The sequence below is a fragment of the Silene latifolia genome, chromosome 11 (genome assembly GCF_048544455.1).
Source record: "Silene latifolia isolate original U9 population chromosome 11, ASM4854445v1, whole genome shotgun sequence".
Taxonomy (NCBI): Eukaryota; Viridiplantae; Streptophyta; class Magnoliopsida; order Caryophyllales; family Caryophyllaceae; genus Silene; species Silene latifolia.
In genome coordinates this window covers 108,561,046-108,582,085 of record NC_133536.1, presented here as the reverse complement: position 1 = coordinate 108,582,085, position 21,040 = coordinate 108,561,046, and the positions used below count along the sequence as shown (strand labels likewise).

Below are 21,040 nucleotides of genomic sequence, written 5' to 3'. Positions count from 1 at the left end.
CAGGTTCTTGGACTGTTTGAACCGTGAAAAAGGGCTGCCATGATGATGTTTAAATTTCCTTCCTTTCTTGGCATTTTGCTTGCATCAAAAGGGGACCATTTGATGTCACTTTCGAATGGAATCTTTGCAATTTGTGCTCATCTTTTCACCTTGGAAACCGGCTGCCTTAGCTCAAAATCTCGGTTGCCACATTCGTTTCAGTTTATTTTATATAATTATTATATGATCAAACAAATACTTATTTATGTAAGATAAATAAAAAAATAATCTTATGTTTGTGTAACAAACATTACAAAATCAAAATGGTCCATTTTACACTAAAGTCGCCGAAAATATGGTGTTGTGTGACAACATCTTATTTTTGTCTTTTCTTTAATCAACCCCATGCATATAATGTAACACCCCCATACCCCAAGTGCCTTACTAGGACAACTTAAAGCATGGAAGTGTTGTCATCTCGGTTACCCGAGGCAATGTATATCAAATAGACAATAAAGAAACGGACGTTAATAAATGAATTTAAAGTGATACAAGTCCAACAAACCAAAACTGATAAAGTAAATACAACTATTTCTCAAAACTGTCAAACCAACTAAAATAATATAAAAGAACGTCTATGACACAGCGGAAGATTTCTAAGCAGCTCGTGGCGACTCAACCCAGCTATCCCATGCGCATCAACTCATACCTGCTCAATAACTGCTCACCATCCCCGAATGGATCACCACAGTTTTTAAAACAATTAAACGGGGTCAGTACTGATTACATACAACAATACAGGTGAAACAATATATAATCCAAACTAACCAACCAATCTCCTTCACAACTCCACACACCTGACTATACACTAAAATGTGTAGTCCTGCCAGAATACCCATCGCAACAAGTATTCCACACCGCCAGTGGGGGACCGCAGTCGTTCCCACCAAAGCCCCGCTCATCTCATCCGAGTGATAAACCCAAGTTCCTAAATGTGCACATCCCTTCTGTGGCGGGTTCCACATAAGGCAAATCAAGGGCGTGAAGCCACTCCCGCAAGTGACTCCACTCAGCCGATGACGCACCTCGTAAACCACAGACAGTTATACAACCAACTATACAATCAACAATCACCAAATCCAATTCCGATATGATATAAATTAACAACAACGATCAATTATCAACCATGCCATGTAAACAATACTGAATTGACCCTCTATCTCCCCTGTTATTCACTATATGCATGGACTACTTATCCAGACTCTTAAAGTATACTACAGAGGATCCAAATTTCAGGTACCACCCTCTTTGCAAGCCTCTAAGACTCACTCATTTGATGTTTGCAGATGACCTACTCCTATTCTCTAAAGGGGATGCTCAATCTATCATAATTTTGCTAAGAACCTTTGCCACATTTTCTCAGTCTTCTGGGCTTAAAATGAGCAAAGGAAAATCCAATGCATATTTTAATGGGGTCAAAGACAGTGTTAAAACAGATATACTCCAGAGGTCAGGTATGGTGGAGGGGAGCCTCCCTTTCAAATATTTAGGAGTCCCAATCAAGAGTACCAGATTGAATGCCCAAGACTGCAGACCCTTAATTGACAAAATTCTCACTAAAAACAGAAACTTGGGGGCAAGAAAACTATCATATGCAGGTCGTTTGGTACTGATCAAGGCAGTGCTCAAAACTTTTCACAACTATTGGGCCACTATGTTTATTCTCCCAAGTGGGGTAATCACTAGAATTGAAAGCATCTGCAGAAACTTCTTATGGGATGGAGGAGCAGAATATATGAGGTCCCTTCTTGTGGCATGGGAAAAGGTGTGCAAGCCCAAGAATGAAGGGGGTCTTGGACTAAAAAATGACGCAATCTGGAACAAAGCTGTTGTGGGTAAACTAGTATGGTGGATATCTTCCAAGGCAGACCATCTTTGGGTCAGGTGGGTCAATCAAATCTATATCAAAAATGAAACCTGGCAAGGATATAGCCCTAAAACTGATGCTAGTTGGTATTGGAAAAAATTATGCAAGACAAAGAATATCCTAGCAGAACACTACAATCAACATCAATGGACATCACAAAAAGGTCAGGAATATACAGTCGCCAAAGGGTATGAATGTCTCAGGGATAAAGGGAATACCGTGTCCTGGAATCATATAGTCTGGTCAAAATTAACTATGCCTAAACATGCTTTCATCTCGTGGCTCTATCATCAAAAAGCCATGAATGCAAATGCAAAACTTAAAAGGTTAGGATGCTGTGAAGAGGATACCTGTTACCTTTGTGGCAGGACCAGTGAAACAATAGATCACCTTATTTTTTATTGTGCTTATAGTAGAAGGCTTGTGGACGGTCTTAGTCGATGGATTGGAGAAAGCCTGCCTACTCAGGACATTCTGGGATGGAGATTAAGCCTGCATGGATCAAAGCTTCGAAAAGACTTCATAAACTCTGTTGTGAATGCATGCATCTATCAGGTATGGCATCAGAGGAACTCCTGCAAATTTGAGGCAAGGATTTTGAGACCGGAGAGAGTGATACAGATGGTGATTAAGGATTTAAGAACACGATATTCTGGTCTTCGTCATCAATCATCAGATGGGGATGGGCGATGGATTAGGGCGATTGGTTTCCATTAAAAGATTTCGAGATCAAGGGTTTGAAGATTGTAGTTTGATGAAAAGGGGAAAGTAGAGGAGACGGCATCTGATATTTGTTGGTATATTAGGTTTTGTTGTGGGTCGTCTTTTGTTTCTGTTTGTCTGATGAGGTTGTGTATGGATTGCTAGATGGGCTAGGCCTATTTTCGATCCAAAACCGATGTACTGGTTACCCGATCTTTAATATATTTCTTACATTTTATCGAAAAAAAACAATACTGAGTAGGGAAACCCTACCTGGAATAGCAACCACAAGACCGTCACAGCAGCTAATCAGTAACGTTCCTCTACGAATCCTCCTCCTATAACACATATACATATAATTACCACAAAATCCACACAATACACCCAAAACCCCCAAAACTTCCCAATTAGGGTTTTAACCAAACTCAACGAAACGTTATAAAAATTATACAAGAAGCTTACCCTTGACACGACGATCACAACGATGTAAAGAACAAGACAATCCGACAATCCTAGCCCTTGAGATTTGCTAACAACGTGACGAGAGAGAACTACGTAACTTCTTTTCTTTATAAAGGTTTTAGAAAGGTGAAAAAGTGATTAAAGAGAATGACGGAAACCTCTTATAATAATCACGCGTTATTAAAAAAACCCGTCTAAAATAACCCGTAAGACGCGCTTACTCGATCGAGTGCCCCGTACTGGATCGAGTGTCACACGTACTCGATCGAGTACCCATCAGGTCACCTACTGTTTTGCGTAAAAACATACTTACTCGACAAAGTAAGCCCCACTCGATAGAGTACCCATAAACACAGAAAAACGTAGTATTACAGTCTTCCCTCCTTAAAAAGAACTTCGTCCCCGAAGTTCAACTCATACACAAAAACAAAACATACTATCGCAACTCCGACACCACAACATAACCAAAAACTCAAAACAAAGTCGAAACAAAACTTCCAACCAAAACTCAAACCGACTCAAAACAACTAGTAATTGTACTAAAACTATCATAAATTAAAGCATACAAAAACCTTATGAAACCATCTCCTACCCCCTAAAAGAAACATGGTTACGTCCCCGTAACCACACATACCTGATCAAAAAGAGACGGATACCGCCCCCTCATAGCCTCTTCCGCCTCCCATGTAGCCTCCTCAACCGCATGGTTAGACCATAGAACCTTAAGTAACACTGTTTCCCCATTCCTAGTTTTCCGAACCTTGCGATCAAGAATTTGTTTTGGATCCTTACCATAAGACAAGGACTCATCCAACTCTATGTTCTCCACCTCTAACACATGTGAAGGGTCGCTCACATACTTCAGTAACTGAGACACATGAAACACATTATGCACCCTATCCAAAGCCGCTGGTAACGCTAACCGGTAAGCAACCTCACCCACACGATCCAAAATCTCATATGTTCCGATAAACTTCTGGCTCAGCTTCCCTTTCTTACCAAACCTCATGACTCCACGCATAAGAGACACTTTCAAAAGAACCTTGTCCCCAACCTGAAACTCTATGTCACGACGATGTAAGTCTGCATAACTCTTTTATCGATCCCGGGCCGCTTTTATCTTTTGCCTGATCAGCTTAACCTGTTCTATCATCTCTTGTACCATCTGTGGTCCTAAAATCACTGCCTCAGCTCTATCATCCCAGCAAATCGGACTCCCATGCCTCCTCCCATACAAAGCCTCAAACGGTGCCATCCCAATACTCGTGTGATAGTTGTTGTTATAAGAAAACTCAATAAGATCCAATCTATCCTCCCAGCTACCACCAAACTCCATCACACAAGCTCGCAGCATATCCTCCAAAGTCTTGATGGTCCTCTCTGTCTGTCCATCTATCGCAGGATGAAAAGCAGTACTCATCTTCAAAGTAGTTCCCATCAACTCCTGCAACTCTCTCCAAAACCGTGATATGAACCTCGCATCTCTATCTGACACTATATCCTTAGGCACCCCATGCAAATGAAAAACTGTTGGAATATGTGTCCTCCGACAATAATGCGATCACAATTGTCGATCATATTGATCACATATTTAAATCTCATAACAAGAATACGAAAGGGATGATACATTACATATATAGTCAACTGGTCCACACATATCGGTAATGATTGGCTGGCTAGAGTTTGACATTACTGTCGTGCGACGGTGGTGATCAGTTGATCCCTTGAGGTCACACCTAAAGGACGATTCCATTAATTGAAAAAGGTTAATTAATTGTATGTCGATACAGATTAATTAATTCCTTAAAATTGAACAAATTATTATCATAAGAGAGAAAATGACATCTTATTATAATGTGATTAAATAAGATTTTATTTAGTAATTTAAGAAGTTATATTACTAAAATTAATCGGTGTTTGCGAAACACGCGAGATGAAAATGATAAGTTAGTTATAATTACAAGATGTTGTGAATTATACTAACTAGTATTTAAATGACCATTTTATGTGAAAGTAATTTTGAATTACTAGTCAATTTGTTAAATGTGATTTATTTAATTTGTAAATGATATTTAATTTGTTAAATATGCATTTTAAATTAAAACATGACATAAGACATGTCACATGTCACATGACATACAATTGTACAATTGACAAAAATAAAATGGACTCCATATTACACATGGTGACCGAAATTCGTGGGCAAATTTTAGAAGTTTTGTCTTATTCATTTGTCTATGACACTTGATAGTGACTTGACCATGACAAAGCCTTACACTAGTTTGTCTTGTGAAGACAAAAAGGGAAAAGAAAAATGGTCCTAAAACCACATAGACCCACCGGTTTTTGGTGAGAACATTTGAGAGATTTTTCCTCAATTATTCATTCTCTTATGTTTTTATGAAAATCACTACACTCTCTTTCTTGTTCTTCATAAAAATAATTTTTATGAATCTAATTTGTACAAATCAATCACTAATAATACTAGTAGTAGTATATGAGTATTAGTAATCGATTTTAAGGTAAACCGCATTACAAATATCTAGTACATATTATTTTGTGGGATTTTGGGATAGTCTTGGGTGCTACTTATTGGAGGGCTTCTATTTTGAAGTCTTGGATGATCATCCTAATGTATTTTCTAGCTCAAGAACAAATGAAGGTAGGAGACCTTCATTTGTGCCCATTTGGCCGAATTTTTGATGGTGAGAAATAGATTTTTCCATCTCTTTTATTTTAGTTTGCATGCATAAGATCTAGAATTTATTTTATGACTAAATAAATTTGAACATATATGAATATGTTAAATAATGAGATTATTAATTTCTAACAAGTGGTATCATGAGCCTTAGGTTGTTTGCATGCAAATCGGTTTATAGTTTTTCCGAGTTATATGATTAACATACAAAACTAATTAAATTGGTTTTATGAAGAAAAACCTTAAAATAAATTTGCATGTTAAAAGTTTCTGGTCCTAAGTGATTTTTAGGACATTTTGGTTTATTTATGGATTTTATTGTTCATTTTATATAATAATGGCATTAAAATGTGATTTTTATGATAAAAATGTCATTTTTGGACTAAAAATAGCTAAACTTCGATTTTTCCAGTGGTTTTTGGATATGTTTTCACATATATTATCTAATAATGGCCTGTAAATTTTCATGATAAATTGAGTTGTTTTGCTCGAAATATGGATTTTTCAATTTAAAATCGTATTTAAATGGGAAAATAGGTTAATATGAGTTATATTTCGAATCTGGTCATAACAATTTAGTATGTTGTCACATGCAAATTTACAAGATGTGTGTAAAATATTTGGCTATAATGAAGTCTTTATGCATGATTTATGAATTTTTGATGAAAAATCACATAAATAGTGACTTTAATTAGTAAAAATGCTAAAACATACTTCATGACTAAAGAAAAACGTCACGTGTTGTATTTTATCATATATTTCAGATCTAAAATTGAAAAGTTGATGAATATAATTTTTCTCATATTTTTATGGTCATAATTGTTAAAATCGATAAACCGCAACATTGTTTTTCTCGATAACTTTTCGAAATTTTTAACCTAAGTTTTGAACATTATGAGTGTCATGGTATTTTTCCAGAATGTTAATGAGTTTAAATTTCAAATTTTTAAATTATTTGAAATTTTTATGATTTAATTTGAAGTTTATAACATAATTTTGTATTTTAAGCCCATTTATGAACAATATTAAGAAATATAAGTTAATTATTGTCAATATGTTAGTGGAGACTAATTTTGAGTCCTAAGTTGGTTAGGGTAATTAACTTGTACATAAATATGAATTTATGTAATTATTGTGATTATAAAAGGTTAAATCACGCAAATCCGTAAAAACCGATTAATATACGATGTTGGCTCCTTAAAGGCGATTTAGCATAAAATTGAGCATGTTCATACATATTATAATGCTGGATTTTAGTTATGATTGTCATATTTTAATTTTATGTAATTTTTGAATTATGTAATTTTACTTAGTATGGCCTTAGTTTTAATTGGTATTACCCGAAATGTATGGGAATATCGATTCGGTTGTAATTTATTGTGATCTCGTATCACCGTTTTGTAATTTAATAGATTTAAATTTTAATTACAAATGTATAATAGGAAATTATGTAATTCATTTTGTAATTTATTTATTCCGAGTTCCTTGAAGACGGTGCCACACGAGAAGGCGATCCATCAAAGAATGTTGCCTTGAAATGTGTGCCAAGACCGAAGTTCAAGGGACCAAAGGAGTTGGTTTCCGAATTTGTAATAGTTTATTAGATTTACTATTTTAGGAAGGCCATACTAGGATTTTATTTTTATGCTTTGCATTTTATTTATATGTTGCATGCATCGCTAAATCGCCATAACTAAACATGCATTTTTAAATCGAGTTTATCGACCGTGTTAATTACAATTATCGTAGTTCACCGCTTTAGTTCACTTAAAACGTGATAGATAATAAATTGACATGACCTCTCGCTAAAATAAACAATTGAGACTTAGCCTTACCAAAAAGTAGAAACCATGAAAACCTATTTCGTGAGGGAGTGCACTCGGCCACACCGGGGTACAAACCTTGTTACATAGGGGAAGTGGGTGATAAATGTCTATCCACCGAATTTATGTTAATAAAGGGTATTTCGGCACACCGTGCCCTAAGTTAATATGAATTTGGATCATGGACACATTTATTCGAAATTTGGATTGAACTCAACGAAAGTATTCACGACGATTTCCGGATGTGTTTCGGGCTAAAGATAAATATTAATGTAATTTTATCGACCAAGAGTTCTAAAAGTAGAATCGATTAAAGAGTTAATCCACCGAGTTATATTAATAAAGAGTATTTCGGCACACCGTGCCCCAAGTTAATATGAATTTGGATCTTGGAATCATTTATCATAGTTGGGTAGAGGTCACTATGTAAATGCTTTACTTGTTATTTACAAGTATTATTATAACGATGAATGTTTTGTTTTCATTATTCCGTTATCATATTGTTCTATTTATTTACCACAATTCATATACGATATCATTTCGATTTTTGATGCAAATCTCCATTAAAACATCGTAACTAAAGACAAATATGAATTTTCTTCTAAAACCTCGAATTATCCATTGCAAGGATCTCTTGTGAAGAGTATAGATAAAAGTTATTCGTGATCAAAAGGGTTTTTGATTTTTGACTAACATATCTACTTATAATGAATTGTTTCTCATATGCTTAATTGAGTTAAGTACTTTGAAACGTTAAATTATTTTGGTAACTCGATTTGTTGGAAATCAAAATTGACCAAAATACCGCAACCACTTCAATAAAAGTTTTAAGACTAAACGAATAAATTGAAGAGTAGTCTTCATGAATTTCAATTTTGCTTCTCTTAGCAAAGACTCATTGAAATGAGTGGGAGCATTCTCTTAAACCGTTAAGAAAAGGATAAGGTTCAAAGAAGTAAAATTAAAATGGAATTGATACAAGGTGATACCCGTCGTTGTGAGTACCAAAGATAAAATTTATAATTCCTATTAGGACTAACCTAGGCTAGTGGTAACAGGGTCGAACCACAAGGAGGCAGTTGTAAATTTTAGTTGATTTATGTTCAGTCTGAGGTAACTATCGTGGGGGTTGAATTGAATTGGTCTACAGCTAAAAGTGAATAAAGATAATAAACTAAATAAACGATCTAGACAGATAAAAGAAGGGTACTAGGATGGTCGGTTCATTATAGCTTCGGCGGCAGCAAACTAAGTCGGTCTGAATCAAACACAGGTAAGGCGGGAAATAAAGAGGTCCTCTCGGTCCACTCTTAACAAATAGCATCTTTCGATCTCGCTATAGGTCCCTAATATCACTAATACTAACTTTCGTCCTGAAAAGTGACTAACGGTCTAAACTATACCTATCTTTCGATCTTAGCACAGTCTAGTCGATTTAATTGATGGTCTAATAACTTCCCCTATCTTTCGATCTAATGGGTCGGTCACAAAATAGGTATCTAACTGGTCGCATACATTCGATTCGTTAAATACAAGATTAAATTCAATTAAAACGAAGGAAACCCTACGAGGTCAGTCGATCGACCGACAATGTCAGTCGATCGACCAACACGCGAGACAGTCCGTGTCTAATCTAATGCCGCCTTTGCCATAAATCGCCTACATCCTAGCACTATAGAATTAGCTACTCATGCTAAGGGTAAAAACAACAATTAAACTAATAATGATTACTGAATTCATGCTTAAAGTAGATAGCAAATAGCGATAATGCGATAATTGGCTTTGGGATACTAACTAGCAAAACAATACTAATGATGAAAGTAAAGCAATAAACTGGAATTAGGGCAGAAAGAATACCGAGATTTCAGAGGAAAGATTAAGAACAAGAACAGAAATCCAATGCTAAAACGATGTTCCAAACCCTAATTACTCGAATGAACCAAACTGAAAATTACTGTATGAAATTGTGATAAAAACTTGGATCTAAAACTGAGATAAAAACTTTATGATAAACTGAATGTTTTATGTTATGTTATATAGCAAATAACGTAACATCTTATTTCCTAAACCTAGCATCATGGGCTTGCGCTTTCTCGGTCTTCTAATTCTCGTCTGGAATAGCAATCAAATGTCGATCGATCGATAAGGTGGTCGATCGATCGCTCCTCGAAGAACAAGAGCTTCGAACCCGAACATTGGTCGATCGACTGAGGATGATGGTCGATCGACTAATGGAGCTGCTACTTGACTTCTTTTAACTCGTGGACTCGTCTTTTGGGCCTTGAATTGCGCACCAAGCTCGTTCCTTAAGCAATTCCTTTACGTCATTTGCAATGCAGATTACTCGGGGACGGATTTGGCTTGATTTCCCGTTGAATTCTTCACATTTCTGCAATAATGTACAAAATACGGAAGTAGACGAAAATAGGGAGAAATGTAGCATAAACTACAAGAATGAGCTCTGAAATGCGTGTAAAATGGGATGTAAAACATCATATAAATAACACGCATCAAACTTCCCCAAACCAAACCCTTGCTTGTCCCCAAGCAAGAACTAGACTCGATCTAATGACCTAATGGAACGGGTTCAATCTCAGAGCGAAATGCAAACTGCTAAGCCTAAACCGATTTAATGCACAACCAACAATCAATTAGTAATGCGAATCATGCAAACGAATTATAAAGTCGTTAAAGATTGCTTTGAACCAAATCAATCAGTAGAGACTTATCAAATTGGACTCTCACGGGTCGCTCAAATCACTCAAATAAGCACAAGTGAATAATGTATAAGATAGAAAGAAGTAATTTTGTAGTGACTCTCACCTAACTACGACCTATGAAAACATGCCAAAGAATAAAATATGAAAATGACCTCTACGACCGTACATACGCATTCCAACCAAACAGATGACCAATGACACATGCCGAGGTATATATGGGATATGTGAGGTATGGGTAAGAAGAGGCAAAACGTTTTATGGTAAAGTGGAGGCACAGGTGATCAAGCTAGTACCAAAACGGAACCAAGTGGCAACATCCAACTTCTTGCTCATAATCAAACGAAACAGTGCTATAGCAAGCACAAAACTCACAATCTCCAAACTATCAAATCAATAAACTCCCCATAGGATATAAATGAAACATGGGAGCAAAAATCGCCAAAAGATAAGGATTAAATTATGCGAATTGATCTTTTTTCTCGAATCTCAGTCGATCGACCATATTTGGCAGTCGATCGACCCATTTGAACAGTACAAAACCTCTTTTTTCATTTTTTTTTCTTTTGTTTCTTTTTTTTTTTTTTTCATTTTCCAATCATCATCTCAACAGAGCAAATGCCACCAAAAACGAGTAACAACCCCAAAAACACAGACTACTAGCTTGACAAGGGACGGGCTAAATGTAGGATGTAGTAATGGGACAAAAAGGCTATTTTTGGCAGTGTGAAGCTTATGGGTAAAATGAGAAAAGGAAACTTCTACCACATGTGTCAACAAACCACAGACCGAATGCATACAGGTATTAAGTAGATCAAATTCATATTCATGCAAATTAAGGAAACATGTCTCATAAGGAGTACTACTCACATTCCTAAATAAACCGGTCATGAATGTCACCAGTTATAGGCTCTAATTCTCAGAAATATGATGTAGTTTGCCAATTATTAAAGTCAAGTCTCAAGTCCAGCAAGATAATTAACGAAAACTCGTAGATATGCATTTACGATTCTACTAATAACATGTTAATCTAGCAAGGCTCAGGCGAAACAGGTGCAAATGCAAAATCATCATAGAAATACTACCGTTCCGACTCGACCTATATGCTAAAAATAAACGTGCATTTTATGGAATTTTTTTGAATTTTTTCAATTTTTTTTTTTGAATTTTGATATATATGAAGAAATAAACAACAATAATGCAAAACAAAAAAAATAAACGTGAATGCAAGCAAATATGCGACGCAAAACCCTTCCCCAAACCAAATCGCACAATGTCCCCATTGTGCAAAATCATATAGTGAAGAAAAGAGAAATGGGAATTTGCGAGAAAATAAATAAGCAAGACATAAAGGAAAGATATGGAACTCACAAGACTTTAGGCGCAGCAGAGGAAACCTCCCCAAACCAGCGTGAGCTAGGAGGTTGCAGTAGCTAGCAGTGCTACCAATAAGAGTGCCTGAAAGACAGAAAATACCACGCATAAGACTGAGAAAACAATTTTGAGGCGGTAAAATTGTGCACAAATAAAAGAACTTGAAGAAAAAAGTAATATGACGGAAAATAAAGCGGAGTAGAAAACTCCCTTAGGTCCGCATATCGACCAAACACAGCAGAGGAGAGGTCGTGAACGAATATAGCAGCAGCAGTGGTCGATCGACCACTGAGATCAGTCGATCGACAAGGTGGGTGTGAACAGAGCTCTGTAAACTCGCAAATCGCCGATCGACCATAAAGACCACGATCGATCGAAAAACACTGCTGCAACCTCCAATTTCTTCGTATTAGCTCAATAATTTGAGCTAACAAGCTTTAAATACCTGCAAGTACACAATAAAACGCGCCCAAAAATTACGCAAAACCCAGAATAAAGCCTAAAGTACTTAAAAATTCTAAGCAAATAAAATAAAAGCGAAGTTTTCGCACACACAAAAAGCAATAAAATTGTCTTAACAAAGCAAATAAAGAGAAGTTCGTAACGAGATTGATCAACTAATAGTTGATCAAGAAGGACCACGGTATGACCCACTTCGTCGGCTTCTGGCTACTAGAGGTAGCCTCAATGGTGCTCATCTTATCAGTTGCACCCTTCTTAGTTTCAACAGTCGGAGAGCTCAATGGATCAACTTCGTCATCCCCCCAATCAAAGGCTCCCTTGGGTTCAACGAAATCCAAGTTAGACCGTCTCACCTTGGTTGGCTCATCTTCCACTTCCTCATCGGTCCCATAGCTTAGGCATCCAAGAACTCCTCTTTGAATGACAGGCTTTGTCGTGGCTGGAGTGACCTGCAGCTCATCTTTCCCCAAACCAGCTCCTGCATTATCTAAAACAACAGATTCTTCCTCCATTTTGCTCCCAATCTGGGGCGGAGGGGTTAACACAGCAGTAGTAATAGGGACAAGCAATTCGGGAAGCACAAAGTACGATTTCTTTTCAGAAACCGTATTAGATGTAACAGGCCACATGGGGTCCTTCTTTTTAGCAGGTTGGGCAAAAATAATAGAATGTTTCCCAACTTTGAAGGTCAAAGTTCCGAGCCTACGTCAATAATCGCACCAAAGAAGGTGTGCGAAACGCCTTCCTAAGATGATCGGTATATGGGCATCCTCGGGCATGTCAAGGACAACAAAGTCAACAGGGAAGAAAAACTTCCCTATTTGGACGGGTATGTCCTCTAGGACTCCCATAGGCTCGACCGCAGATCGGTCGACCATCTCGAATCTGTCATGTCCGTGATAGAAAATCGGGTCAACTTGAGTTTCCTAGCTAAACTCAAGGGCATGACACTTATACTAGCCCCTAGGTCACATAATGCCTTCTCAATTGAGAAGGTACCTATTTTGCAAGGGACAGAAAAGCTACCCGGGTCCTCTAACTTATGGGGCGCAGTGTGAGACAGATAGGAGCAAGACTCCTTGGTGAGTGCGACAGTGTGCACTGTTTCAAGTGACCGCTTTTTGGACAACAGTTGTTTCATAAATTTAGTATAAGCGGGCACTTGGTTAACTAACTCAAGGAAGGGTACCGAACATTCGGACTACGGATAACTTTCTCAAACTTACTTTGAAAGATACATGTTCCTTGGTCGGCACGAGTCTCTCTCGGATATGGGGGTCGTGAGGAGTACCTTAGCCCTCTCCTCCAATTCACGCGCGCTGGCGTCCTTGGACTTAGGCTGGAAGTCCGTCACCTTCTCTTTGTTGAAGCTAGACCCCTCCTCGGATCGTCTCAAATGAGAACCATTAACCGTCATTGGGTCGAACTTGGGGCCGGACCGACCCATCAAGACACTGGTCTGTCCGCCCCAAAATTTTCGGGATCGTGGTTCCCCGAAACAAGTGGTCTCGCAGTTATTTGGCATCAAAGGACGAAATTCTTCAAAGATCGCAGCGATCTCGCCGATCGACCATCGTCCTCGATCGATCGACCGAGGTGTCTGATTCGAAGCTCCTCAGAACCCGTGCTTCGATCAATCGATCGACTAGGTATATCGATCGATCGATCAAGTACCCGACGTCTTTTTCTTTGATTTGTTCGTTAAAGCTTTCTCTTGACTTGTTTCCGGCTCATCTTTTCCAACAGCGTCCTCAACCATGGCAGGACCATCAAGGGTGGACCCGCTCCTCAAAGTGATGGCATTTAGGGTCTCCTTTTGTTCAGGTTGAGTGGGCAAGTGTCCGGGAGCTCGAGTGTTACTTTTGCTAGCCAATTGAGCTATTTGGCTCTCTAGTAGTTTCATCCCGGCCTCTCTCGCTTGGGACTCCTTTAGCAACAGATTTTTAAGCTCGGAAAATTCAGAATTCTTTGTTTGTTGCTGCTGTGGCACATAAGGGGGCTTTTGATATTGCTGTTGCTTTTGATGAGGTGGTATATAAGGTTGTTGCTGCGGTGGAGCTTGAGTTGGGTTAAGGACATTTTGGCTCCTCCAACTCAAGTTCGGATGAGTGTTCGGCTCATAGTAGGTGTTGGTCTGCCTATAGTGTTGAAAGGCAGCACAAGATTCAAAGGGACTAGGGCAGTTTTTCGAGACATGGCCCTCACCTCCACACCTTTCACAGACGAAAAGACCGTCTGACACAGCATTGACTTGGTACATCCCCCCTTTAGAAACTCCTCCTAGCTCATACTTGTCAAATCTCGCAGTGAGAGCCTCAAGTGCAGCAACAGAGGAAGATTCAGCAGCTCTCTTCTGGTTCCCTCTAGAATTCCCATACTCGGCCTTGTGGGTAGCTAGATTTTCAATGATCTTCCACCCCTTGGTTGCTCCCAAATTTTCAGCGAATCTTCCATTGGCTGCAGCATCCAAAATGGCTCTCTGATCGTCGTACAACCCATTGTAGAAATGGTTGCACAAGCTCCACTTTTCGAACCCATGGTGCGGTATGGTTCGCACCAACTTCTTGAATCGGACCCACGCCTCGTGGAAATTCTCATCTGGCCCTTGTTTAAAGCCCGTGATTTGAGCTCTAATCGCAATCGTCCTTGAAGCAGAAAAGTACTTCTTGTAGAATGCCAGTGCCAATGTATTCCAATCAGTGATCCCTTGGACAGCTCGGTCTAGATCTCTATACCACTCCCTTGCAGCATCACGAAGGGAGAAGATGAACATGGTCTCCTTGATTTGATCCTGGGTCACGCCAGCTGGTGGGGGTATGGAACAGCAGTAGTCAATAAAGGTCTCCATATGTTTAGCTGCATCTTCCTTTGCAGCTCCCCGAACTGATTTCTCTCGACCATAGTAATGTAGGCAGGCTTTGGTTCGAACTTCCTAGCATCTCCCGGTAGTTCGAACCCCTTGTATAAATTGTCGGCTGTCGGCTCAGAATAACTAGCTATACTTGCTTCCTCGGCCATGACTGGAATTTCCGGAGAAGTAACTATCTCGGCTGAAGAAGTGGAAACGGGCGAAGATGGTGGATTATCTTCGAACAGTTCGTTCTCGTAGTAGCTTGACAGAGTACTCAGCTCTTCCTCCGTCGGTAATACTCTTTGTGTTCGTCTCAACTCGCGCAAGGATCTTTCAAGCTCAGGGTTCAACGGTACTAATTCTCCACCCTGTGACCTGCGCATAAGAAGAAACTACAAAAAGAATATAAGAAAAGTTTAAGGAACAGATGTCCCTTAAACTAAGAAAGACTAAAAATAAAAACAACTAAAATCGGGACTATTGCCTCCCCTAAGAATTCGGCGCCAAAATTTGATACCCGTCGTTGTGAGTACCAAAGATAAAATTTATAATTCCTATTAGGACTAACCTAGGCTAGTGGTAACAGGGTCGAACCACAAGGACGCAGTTGTAAATTTTAGTTGATTTATGTTCAGTCTGAGGTAACTATCGTGGGGGTTGAATTGAATTGGTCTACAACTAAAAGTGAATAAAGATAATAAACTAAATAAACGATCTAGACAGATAAAAGAAGGGTACTAGGATGGTCGGTTCATTATAGCTTCAAGGGCAAAAAACTAAGTCGGTCTGAATCAAACACTGGTAAGGCGGGAAATAAAGAGGTCCTCTCGGTCCACTCTTAACAAATAGCATCTTTCGATCTCGCTATAGGTCCCTAATATCACTAATACTAACTTTCGTCCTGAAAAGTGACTAATGGTCTAAACTATACCTATCTTTCGATCTTAGCACAATCTAGTCGATTTAATTGATGGTCAAATAACCTTCCCTATCTTTCGATCTAATGGGTCGGTCACAAAATAGGTATCTAACTGGTCGCATGCATTCGATTCGTTAAATACAAGATTAAATTCAATTAAAACGAAGGAAACCCTACGAGGTCAGTCGATCGACCGACAATGTCAGTCGATCGACCAACACGCGAGACAAATTCGTGTCTAATCTAATGCCGCCTTTGCCATAAATCGCCTACATCCTAGCACTATAGAATTAGCTACTCATGCTAAGGGTAAAAACAACAATTAAACTAATAATGATTACTGAATTCATGCTTAAAGTAGATAGCAAATAGCGATAATGCGATAATTGGCTTTGGGATACTAACTAGCAAAGCAATACTAATGATGAAAGTAAAGCAATAAACTGGAATTAGGGCAGAAAGAATACCGAGATTTCAGAGGATAGATTAAGAACAAGAACAGAAATCCAATGCTAAAACGATGTTCCAAACCCTAATTACTCGAATGAACCAAACTCAAAAATTACTTGTATGAAATTGTGATAAAAACTTGGATCTAAAACTGAGATAAAAACTTTATGATAAACTGAATGTTTTATGTTACGTTATATAGCAAATAACGTAACATCTTATTTCCTAAACCTAGCATCATGGGCTTGCGCTTTCTCGGTCTTCTAATTCTCGTCTGGAATAGCAATCTGGTCGATCGATCGACAAGGCTGGTCGATCGATCGCTTCCTCAAAGAAACAAGAGTAGCTTCGAACCCGAACATTGGTCGATCGACTGAGGATGATGGTCGATCGACTAATGGAGCTGCTACTTGACTTCTTTTAACTCGTGGACTCGTCTTTTGGGCCTTGAATTGCGCACCAAGCTCGTTCCTTAAGCAATTCCTTTACATCATTTGCAATGCAGATTACTCGGGGACGGATTTGGCTTGATTTCCCGTTGAATTCTTCACATTTCTGCAATAATGTACAAAATACGGAAGTAGACGGAAATAGGGAGAAATGTAGCATAAACTACAAGAATGAGCTCTGAAATGCGTGTAAAATGGGATGTAAAACATCATATAAATAACACGCATCACAAGGTAATGTTAAAAGTAAAGTTATTGAGAATAACGATACTGAACCTATCAATCCCGACCGATAAAGTTTCCATTGTCTTAATTGTTGGACGCTAGAAAGGAAACTACCCCAAACTATTGAAGAATCAACAAGTTAGTTGTGGGACATCTAATGGGACCTTCTTCTTTAAATGTTTGTTTGATTGACATAAATTTTGCTAGTACTACTTTGTCAATATTAGAAACCGATGGTGGTTTTCATCATTGTGTTTGATACATAGGATGATTAGAATATGACGACTAGCAACATATGATGCCGAGAGATAGAGTCATTGTGTACTCAATCTATTTTTGGGTTTATATTTATACCTTAATTATGACTATTAAGTGAATAAACTCTAAATAAGAATATAAACTTGTTAAGATACAAAAAGAGGTTTCACTTTTGTGACCCTATACACCATGATTTGATGTATGGCTAGCCCATTATCAAGGTGGTTATATTCTAAACCAAACTAGAATGATATATCATGTAGATGATGCAAGACTCAAATTGGTAACCCAAGATTAAACCTTAAATTCTGGAATGATGAACGCAAAGAGTTATTGAGTACTCTTGAAACCATTAGATTGTTAATCTTATGATATATGCGTATCTTGTATTCAAAGCAAGATGTCTCGTGCCTTTTGGTTGAAAAGGAGACCGAGGTTGTAAATCATTGATCCAAAATAGGTTGATCATTTTCTTTTGCCAACGATTTAAGTTGACGCTAATGTGTTCACTTAATAAGGTGAATAGAAAAATCTTTGAAGAAGTTCAAAGAGTTCAAAGAATCACGATCTAGTCGTAATGGGATTATCCAAGTGAAGACTTTGATATAAGCCAAAGAAAATGTGATATAGTATCACAGATTAATCTCTCTTAGCACGCATTATGGGATAATGTGTAGTTGGATAAAGAAATCAAACCTTATTCGATATGGTTTGAACTTTAATAAAGTTACTTTAAGTTACTTGATCTTATTTTGGGGATTTTATCATTTTGACAGTTATTTTTCCACTAAATCTAAAACGAATCATATGAGATATGAAATGGTAGGGTACCATGTTTGTAAGTTTTCAAAAGAAACAAATGCTCACTTTTCCTTATTATAATCACGAGTACACCGGGTTTGTGGCTCGTGAAGCTGTCTTTCTAAAAATACAAGTTTATTTCTAGAAGACAGAGTGGGAGAAATTATTCAAAGAGCCACAAAGAATGTTATGTCACAAGAAAGACTCTACATGAGACGTTTTGTGTAACACGTTGTTTCTTCAAAACCTAGGAGGTTAAAGTCGTCACTTGTTGAAGATGATGAATTCATGTTACTTTTAAGAAAGTAAAGAGCTTACAACTTACAAAGAAATTGTGTGATTCAAGTTGATTACTTCTGGAAAGTAATAAACATATGACTTACATGAGAGTGTTTAAGTCACAACTCAATACAAGGCTTAGAGCCATGAAAATCCGAAATTAATTCCGAATGGAATTGTTAGATATCAAAGCTTGATTAGTTGCAAAGTGTTTTGCACTATTCGGATCTTCTTAGGGATTGTATTTCATTATGATGATATACATATAACGAGTGAATCTAAAACCCACTTCTTCAATTAGAAGGAATGTATTCAATACATGTCATGAGTTTTGTAGATTCGATAATGTGAAACTTAAGAGAGGGTCTTAAGTAGGACATCAATGAGTTGGAATCAATGTTTTGATCATGTTATAAAACTTTTCTCGAGAGGTCGAGAAGTTGTGTTTATACATGAAGTTTAGTGGGAGTTACGGAATTTTAATTAGTCTTATATGTGGATGACATATTGATCATTGTGAATGATTTGAGACTTGGAGATATATATAATACATCTTTAATATCCAGATTTATGGAGATAAATCCACATGATAATTAGCGTCAAATAAGAAGTCTTATGTTGATAATATTAATGACTAGTTCAATCAAGTTGAACATATTTGATTGACTCCATTTGCTTCCGCTGCCGAATCAATTAAATAAGAAATGATGTATAACACTTCATATACTTTGAGTATGATGAATTGTTTCAAATCGAATTTAAATAATAGTTACCAAGTAAGCCATAGAGATTACCCTTAAGTGCTTGCAGAGGCATTAAGGATGTAAAGCAAAGTGTTTTTTGATGCAATTTTGTGTAAGGGTGTTACACAAATGACAATTGACAATTGAGATTGCGCATGGTTTCCGACAAAACCATAATCAAAACACATCAGGATGGTTAAGGTACCATTGTGGCTATGTTATTTAAGTAATAGATTTTCTAGAATCATTCTAGGCAATAAAGAACAATGAGAAATGTTTACAACGGAAATTGAGTACACTTGCAATCATGGGATGTGCAAGAGGGATGGGTCCCGCACACTGTGAAAACAGTGGGAGCTATTCTAAGATTAGAGAGCTTATGTCTAGATTGGATCTAGACACGTACTCAGAAAGTTTTGTAATGCAAATGTATACATTACAAAGGAAAACGAGTATGTAGTAAGGTTGAGTAAGGTACAAGAAGTTGATAAAACCTACTAACCAAAGCCTTCTCATGGGCTTAACATGATGAGTCATGTCATTTCAATTGGATTGAGATGAACAACTACATACAAGATCAAATTAGATTAAAGAATATGAAATAATAATCAGGCATTGACTATTCATATGTGATAATCGCATTTGTCGTTCGAGTTTTACTTTAAAACTCTTTTATTATACCTTGTTACATCCAACCGGGTTGTAGAGACAATATTGAACCCCGTTAAAGTGAACCCGGATTAACATAGTATTCGCCCATAGTCACTTGTATGAGGTGACGTCTCGAAGTGACTAGAGTGTGATGCGATTGATGGCAAGTTCAGTGCCATACAGTCATGTGAGATGACTAGTCGATCACATAGGCAGATTGTTAGGAACACTTTGTCGGGCAGTGACCGCTTATAGAGTTATGGCAAATTTATATAGCCTGGTCGTGGCGAGAGCTACTATAGTATTCTAATGAGTCGATTCTTTTGACTAAAGATTGTTCGCCTAAGATGGCACAGTTTCAGATTAGCTTTGATTTATGTTACTACGACCTTCGTAAATGGGGTCAAATGGGCATATTTTGGGTTATGATGGCTGTGGCTAGTCGAAGGGAATAGTGCGATAGGAATTGTCCATCCCCTTGTCAGGGTTAAAACAATATCTCAGGGCCACTCGAGGAGTAATGAACTGGAAATGCGTGGCCACGCTCGGAAGGTTTCTATGGTAGAAAATTCCGGTCAATCAGTTATTCTCCAGATCGAGGAAACCAATCTCGATATGATCACTTGCAAGTACGACCCGAAAGACACCTTGCATTGAGTGGGAGATAGTAATAGGACAAGAGAATTGGTGACGCACACTTGTCGAGGACAAGTGGGAGATTGTTAGAATATGTGTCCTCCGACAATAATGCGATCACAATTGTCGATCATATTGATCACATATTTAAATCTCATAACAAGAATACGAAAGGGATGATACATTACATATATAGTCAACTGGTCCACACATATCGGTAATGATTGGCTGGCTAGAGTTTGACATTACTGTCGTGCGACGGTGGTGATCAGTTGATCCCTTGAGGTCACACCTAAAGGACGATTCCATTAATTGAAAAAGGTTAATTAATTGTATGTCGATACAGATTAATTAATTCCTTAAAATTGAACAAATTATTATCATAAGAGAGAAAATGACATCTTATTATAATGTGATTAAATAAGATTTTATTTAGTAATTTAAGAAGTTATATTACTAAAATTAATCGGTGTTTGCGAAACACGCGAGATGAGAATGATAAGTTAGTTATAATTACAAGATGTTGTGAATTATACTAACTAGTATTTAAATGACCATTTTATGTGAAAGTAATTTTGAATTACTAGTCAATTTGTTAAATGTGATTTATTTAATTTGTAAATGATATTTAATT

The 21,040-nt window shown here is 37.6% G+C and overlaps 1 protein-coding gene across 1 annotated transcript; it reads left to right on the top strand.

Moving 5' to 3' along the window:
• Positions 1–1,222: 1,222 nt before the first annotated feature.
• LOC141613785 (uncharacterized) lies at positions 1,223–2,623 on the top strand. The gene has a single exon (XM_074432530.1). The coding sequence runs from the start codon at positions 1,223–1,225 to the stop codon at positions 2,621–2,623; it is 1,401 nt and encodes a 466-aa protein (XP_074288631.1).
• The last annotated feature ends 18,417 nt before the right edge of the window (positions 2,624–21,040 follow it).

Excerpts from the sequence above, each read along its gene's own strand:
- LOC141613785 (XM_074432530.1), top strand. The coding sequence starts at position 1,223 with ATGGACTACTTATCCAGACTCTTAAAGTATACTACAGAGGATCCAAAT.